We start from the raw sequence: 6,894 nt of genomic DNA on the forward strand, positions 1-6,894 counted from the left end.
TAACTGGTATACAAACTGCCGGTTCAGTTGGGGTTGAAACCGACTTTAAAAAAAACCCGTCTCGTTTTTTTTCCGGTTTCGATCCTAAAACCGGTTTTTTACACCTCTATCACTACTTAAAGAATAATTTGTAAAATTTGTAGGAAATTAAAAATAGGGCCACAAAAAACACGAACCCTTTATGGGGCCTGCCGACGTGGAAATTTCACAAAACAAAAGTATAAAAACAAAAAAAGAAAAAAACTAACTAATTAATAAATAGCCAATTTCATTTCCCCTCATTCTCCATAGAAAAAAAAACAGAATAACAAAACCCCTCACACAGATAGATACAAACATATAGATATAGAACAAAAGTGTGTTTATTCTAGAGAGAGAAAGGTGTGAGAGTGGGGCAATATGATGATGGCGGATGGATGATTATGATGAAGAAGAAGCAGAAGCAGCAGTTAATATGTAAATGTTGTTTGTAGAACAAGAGCTGGCTATGTTGAGGCAGCTCATCGGTCAAGTTCAAGAGCTCTTAGACCTCTACGATACTCCGCCGCTTCCTCCGCCGTACCTCCTCCGTCATCCGCCTCCGACGGTGCTCCAACCGCCGCCGCACCTTCGCAACGACAGGTGTGTGTTTTGTGCCGTTGTTTACCTAGATATTTTAGATCGATTGTTGTATTTTAGTTGTGTGTGTGATTCGAGGTGTTATTTGTTGTGTTTTTAGGTTGAATTTGTTTGTTGTGTGGAGATTGTTTGTTTTGTTGCTCTGATTGTTCAGTTTGATTCGGATTCAATCGCTTTGATTGATGTAATGTAATTGCTTGTTATCTGTTGTGTTTTTGGTTTGAATTTGATTATTCTATGGAGAATGTAATTCAGATTCAATCACTTCGATTGATGTGATTGCTTGTTATGTGTTGTGTTTTTGGTTTGAATTTGTTTATTCTGCGGAGATTGTTTGTTTTGTTGCTCTGATTGCTGCGTTTGATTCAGATTCGATCACTTCGAATGATGTATTGCTTGTTATCCGTTGTGTTTTCGGTTTGAGTTTGTTTGTTATGTTGCTCTAATTGTTGCTTTTAATTCAGATTCGATCACTTCGATTGATGTGATTGCTTGTTATCTGTTGTGTTTTCGCTTTGAATTGGTTTATTGCGTGGAGATTGCTCGTTTTGTTGCTCTGATTGTTGCGTTTGATTCAGATTCGATCACTTCGAATGATGTATTGCTTGTTATCCGTTGTGTTTTCGGTTTGAATTTGTTTGTTATGTTGCTCTAGTTGTTGCTTTTAATTCAGATTCGATCACTTCGATTGATGTGATTGCTTGTTATCTGTTGTGTTTTCGGTTTGAATTTGTTTATTGCGTGGAGATTGTTCGTTTTGTTGCTTTGATTGTTGCGTTTGACTCAGATTCGATCACTTCGAATGATGTATTGCTTGTTATCCGTTGTGTTTTCGGTTTGAATTTGTTTGTTATGTTGCTCTAATTGTTGCTTTTAATTCAGATTCGATCACTTCGATTGATGTGATTGCTTGTTAGTTGTTATCTGTTGTGTTTTCGGTTTGAATTTGTTTATTGCGTGGAGATTGTTCGTTTTGTTGCTCTGATTGTTGCGTTTGATTCAGATTCGGTCACTTTGATTAATGTATTGCTTGTTATGTGTTGTGTTTTCTCTTTGAATTTGTTTGTTGTGTGGAGGTTGTTCGTTTTGTTGCGTTTAATTCAGATTCGATCACTTCGAATGATGTATTGCTTGTTATCTGTTGTGTTTTCGGTTTGAATCTGTTTGTTGTGTGGAGATTGTTTGTTTTGCTGCTCTAATTGTTGCGTTCATTTCAGATTCATTCAGTTGGATTGAAACTTGTTAAAGTTCGAGTGTTGTTTGAGATTTAATTCCTTGTTATCTGATAGCGTTTGCAGTCTGAATTTGTTTGTTGTGCAGAGATTGTTTGTTTCGTTGCTCTAATTGTTGCCTATAATTCAGATTCGATCATTTCGATTGAAACTTGTTAAAGTCTGCATGTAGTTTAAGATGTAATTCCTTGTTATCTGATGCGTTTGCAGAGTTTGAATTTGTTTAACTTTATCGTATGGAGATTATTCGTTTTGTTGCTTTAGTTGTCGTGTTCGATTCAGATTCGATCACTTCGATTGAAGTTTGATAGAATCTGAATTTGTTGTTGTTAATCATCGCCCTGTTTATGATTGCAAGTGTTTTTGAAATGAATTTGCTCTAATTTGTGTAAATATCGAATTTGTAGTAATCTGTTGTGTTGTGATCGAATTTTCAAGTGATTTGTTTATGATTATTTTCAAGTGATTTATTTCTCATTAAAATGCTTGGTTTATGTTTATCTGCCTGAAGAGTAAACAGTTCAACTATGCTATTTGCCATGCAATAATGAGCTTTTAAATGGAGCAAAATTAATGATCTAAATAATTAGCTTTTAAAAGAACCATGTAACATGTTCTTTTGCTATAAAACATTTTGTGACCATACAAATGAACATCTCAACTACAAACAATGAACTAAAAATATCTATGTGTGCAACTGCATAATCAAGGCAATTCTAGAAGTAATAAAACTTCACAAATAATAGTTATTGAGCATGAACTGAAGGATACAAAATTTTCACAATCGCACAACATAAAAAGCCACACTCTACCTTACGGTATTTGTTTGTCTATTCCAACTTCTCTTCCGCTTTAATAGTAAAAGTACACCATCATCAAATCATTAATGCGTGAAATTTAATGCACAACTTTAATACATTCACTATCACTCAAACCAGCCAAATTTTCATCTCTTCTTTAAGGATCTTATGCTATGTAGTTAAAGGCGTCAAAGGCACGTGCTTAGGCACCCAGGTGAGGCGAGGCTCACCCAAACCACCTTCGGTGTAGCAAGGCGCAAAGAAATCGAAAAAACTTGTCTGACCCCGAAAGTAGTTTCAAATGGTCTGAACTAGGGATGAGCTGGTACCGGTACCGTACCATACCGATCAGTTTCAGTACTGGCACCCATTTTCCCCACTTTTCGGGACCGGTGCCAGTTCGGTACAGTACCAGTATTTTGGTTGATTTACCGGCAAATACCGGTACTGAACCGTACTGTACCGATTAAGAAGTTTGAACGCATGCCTTGAGACTGCAGTCATGGCTTTTGTTGCAGCCTCAAACATCTGTCTACTTCTTTCTGCAGTGATAGTTCAGGCATTTTTTTATGCTTAGGCAAAAGCAATTTTTTGGTTATTTATAGATTGTGATTACACTTTACAGTTCACAAGTTATAAAGATAAATTCATAGCGATATATAAACATTAAACGTATTTTGGAAGATCTAAACACTTAAATAAGTCAAAGAGCACCTAAACTAAAGTCTTAAATTACGCATGCCCTGCAAAGCCACAAGAATTCTTTAAAAAAAATTAAGTAATGCATATCTTAACGATGTACCTTTCCAGTAAAAGAAGTACGAGTTGCTGACAGAGTGCTAAGTTTTCTTTATAGCAGGTGTCATGAAACTCTTATATACATGGTTGAAAGCATTTCCATCAAACTATAATGGTGCTATTCCAATACATGTATAACATGGGATCTCATCTTAAGAGCCTGGGATGAAAATTACTAAGAAAAATGCAATTTAAACAAATGTACAATGTAATTGGCTATAAATTAGAAAACAATTTCATTCAAGTAACATACAGATACTTGCTCGTGTGAATCAAACATATCCAACTAAACAAAAATTGAGTATAATGATGGTGAAAAAAATGAGAAGAAAATGATAAATGCCTTTGAATTGAAACCTTTTTATGTTTGATGATGGTGGCTTAACCAGCTCAACAATTGATACATACGTTTTAAAATTTTATTATACACCCGTATGAGAATCGAAAGTTCAACTCACAACAATCAATAATCATAGTCTTATCTAACCGCAATTTAGTAAAGGTTTCAATTGTTAGACGATTTTGATGCGACTTTTGATGGATTTAAACTAAATCCTGGTGAGCAATATAGGTAAAACGGTCGATGTTCATTCTTTGGAGGGACGGAATGAAATAAAAACATGTCCCTATAGGAATAATAAGCAACACACGTTTTAACGGAGTGACATGTCTTCAGTAATCCCACATTCCTTTCCATAGTGTCAAACTAACATTTTTTTTTTCTGGCGGGAATGACACTTAGTTAAGGGTTATTGTGAACTTATATGTGTATACTGACTTTGTAGTATTCATAAAAGGGACAATCTTGTGTTCGTGTGAAATAAGTGACCATTTGTTCCTTTAACTCGCCTTCATTATTATGAGTTATGGTCCTGTGAACTTTAGTCTCTTCTCGGTTTCCTTTTCAACAACTTATATACAGTAAATTACAAAAATATCTATTTATGGTTGTAGGATTAAGTTCATATATACCCTTACAAACTTGAAAAAATTCATATATACTTGACCAAAACTAAGAATATCATATTCATATATGCCCTTACAAAATAGTTGAAATATCAAATATACCCAATTTATTAAAAACAATCTAATAAATAATCATTTTACCCTTATTTGTTTTAACTTAAAGTTTTCATATATGCTCATCTTTTAACTTCATATTTTTATATAACACATTTTAAGCTTTAAATTTATTTTTACCCATTTTTTATTTATTTTTATTAAGTTTTCCCATAAACAATAGTATTCTTCATATATAATATTTAAGCTAAATAAATTAAGCTAGAAATGAGTAAATATAATATTTGAAGTTAAAGGTTATATATGAGATTTCAAAGTTTTAGAAAAATAAGGGTAAAATTGTCATTTATTAAATTGTTTTTAATGAATTGGGTATATATGATATTTCAACTACTTTGTAAGGGGTATATATGATATTTTGCAAGTTTGTATGGGTATATATGAAATTGCCCCGTTGTAGGATTAGATCTTATAAGTGAATTACCGCTAAATATGAAGAGGCGATTACATAATCCTAATTTATTAGTAATGTCTTTATTTTCTTTGCAGATGGTGTCTTCTAAACCTTGAAGACAACCCATCGGAAGATGATTGCTATAACCTCGTAATGCGTGCCGGAAAGTTCAAAATGCTAGAGCCCGGGAAAGGCCCACCTTCGAAACGGGCCCGAAAGGACCGAACCCGAGAGAAATTACCCGAAACCTCTAACCCAACCGAAACCATGGAATCCGAAATCTGGAAAAAGTTCCCAGAAGACTTGTACGAAACCGTAATCGCTCGACTTCCGGTTGCTACCTTTTTCCGGTTCAGATCAGTTTGCCAGAAATGGAACTCGTTGTTGACTTCCAACAGCTTTTCAGTTGAATGTAGCCAAGTCACTCGAACCCAACCATGGTTCTACACTCGAACCCATGAAAACGTCAACACCGGAGTCATGTATGACCCGGTTTCGCGAAAATGGTACCACCCAACCGCACCCGCGGTCCCCACAAAGATGATAATATTACCGGTGGCATCTGCAGGCGGGCTAATTTGTTTTCTAGACATCGGTCATAAAAGCTTCTACGTCTGTAACCCGTTGACCCAATCGTTCCGTGAGTTACAGGCTAGATCGGTCAAAGTTTGGTCTAGGGTGGTTGTTGGGATGAGTGTAAATCACAAATCCGGTAGTGGGGCCTACCGGATCATGTGGGTCAGGTCTGACGGTGAGTACGAAGTTTACGATTCTAAAAGCAACACGTGGATGTGCCCGGGTGGCATGCCGGCTTGTATCAAACTGCCGTTGTCGTTAAACTTTAGGTCACATCCGGTGACTGTAGACGGGTGTATGTATTTCCTACGGTCCGATCCAGACGGGATTGTATCGTACGACATGGAAACGGGAATTTGGAAGCAGTTTACGGTTCCGGCCCCTGTCCAGTTAAGCGATCACACGCTGGCGGAGTGCGGCGGCAGGATAATGTTGGTGGGTTTGGTGAGTAAGAATGCCGCCACGTGTGTCTGCATATGGGAGTTGCAGAAGATGAGTCTGTTGTGGAAGGAGGTTGACAGAATGCCAAATGTATGGTGCTTAGAGTTCTATGGAAAGCCCATAAAAATGTCTTGTTTGGGTAACAGAGGGTTGCTTATGTTATCGCTACGGTCTAAAATGATGAACCGGTTGGTTACTTATGATGTTTTAAGAAAAGAATGGTTTAAGGTTCCTAACTGTGTGTTTCCACATAGTCGAAAACGACAGTGGATCGCTTGTGGGACAGCCTTTCATCCATGTCTGACGGCTAAGGCTTAGCCGTTGGTTTGCCACGTAGGATTGTCGAAGAAGATTATAGGTGGTCTTGTTTAAATTTTGTGTAATGTTAAGTATGTTACATTGACCATCTTTGTGTTGACCCGAACACGTCATGTTTTATTTTCCCTGCCTCTATGATGTCTTCCAACCAAAGGTCATAACTCGGTTTGATCCGGCCTACCCATTGCAATTCAAAACTTTGATTATGTAACATATTAAACAAACCCCATGCATTATGGTCAGACCTCACTAGACGACGATCTTTTAAGTTATATGATCGTGACAAATCTCACATCTTACGCTCTCAAATAAAATCCCCCGGTATGTTTTGAGCCTACAAAAGGAGAGCTATACAGTTAACAACTCGACGCACAAACTTCAACATTGACGACTTCGTTAAAATCTGCTAAAATTGCTGACCGATGTTTTCTGGTTCCTGTAGATCTGCTATAACTTGAAGAAACTCATCGCGGGATCAAACTATCTTGTAGTAGTTACATGGTTGTTAGTCAGTTAGCTCTTTTGTACTCTGATATTTATTTTTACTTGAACCGTCGCCATATGACGGTAGTTGGGCACAAATCTATACATATACGAACAAAGTTAAAAAAAAAACAAAGGAATGTAGATGACCATA

General features: G+C 36.6%; 1 protein-coding gene across 1 annotated transcript; it reads left to right on the top strand.

Annotated features, from left to right (window-relative positions):
* Nucleotides 1-287: 287 nt before the first annotated feature.
* On the top strand, nt 288-6,470 carry LOC110871624 (F-box only protein 6). Its single transcript, XM_022120334.2, has 2 exons — nt 288-621; nt 5,018-6,470. The coding sequence occupies exons 1-2, from the start codon at nt 461-463 to the stop codon at nt 6,255-6,257; spliced, it is 1,401 nt and encodes a 466-aa protein (XP_021976026.1). The 5' UTR covers nt 288-460; the 3' UTR covers nt 6,258-6,470.
* Nucleotides 6,471-6,894: the final 424 nt, after the last annotated feature.

This window comes from Helianthus annuus, chromosome 8 (assembly GCF_002127325.2).
Source record: "Helianthus annuus cultivar XRQ/B chromosome 8, HanXRQr2.0-SUNRISE, whole genome shotgun sequence".
In the NCBI taxonomy this organism is placed as follows: domain Eukaryota; kingdom Viridiplantae; phylum Streptophyta; class Magnoliopsida; order Asterales; family Asteraceae; genus Helianthus; species Helianthus annuus.

What these genes read in the sequence shown, in the direction of transcription:
- LOC110871624 (XM_022120334.2), top strand. Translation starts at nt 461, where the DNA reads ATGTTGTTTGTAGAACAAGAGCTGGCTATGTTGAGGCAGCTCATCGGT. An exon ending in CCGCACCTTCGCAACGACAG is followed by an intron (nt 622 to 5,017) that starts GTGTGTGTTTTG and finishes TTTTCTTTGCAG; the next exon opens with ATGGTGTCTTCTAAACCTTG.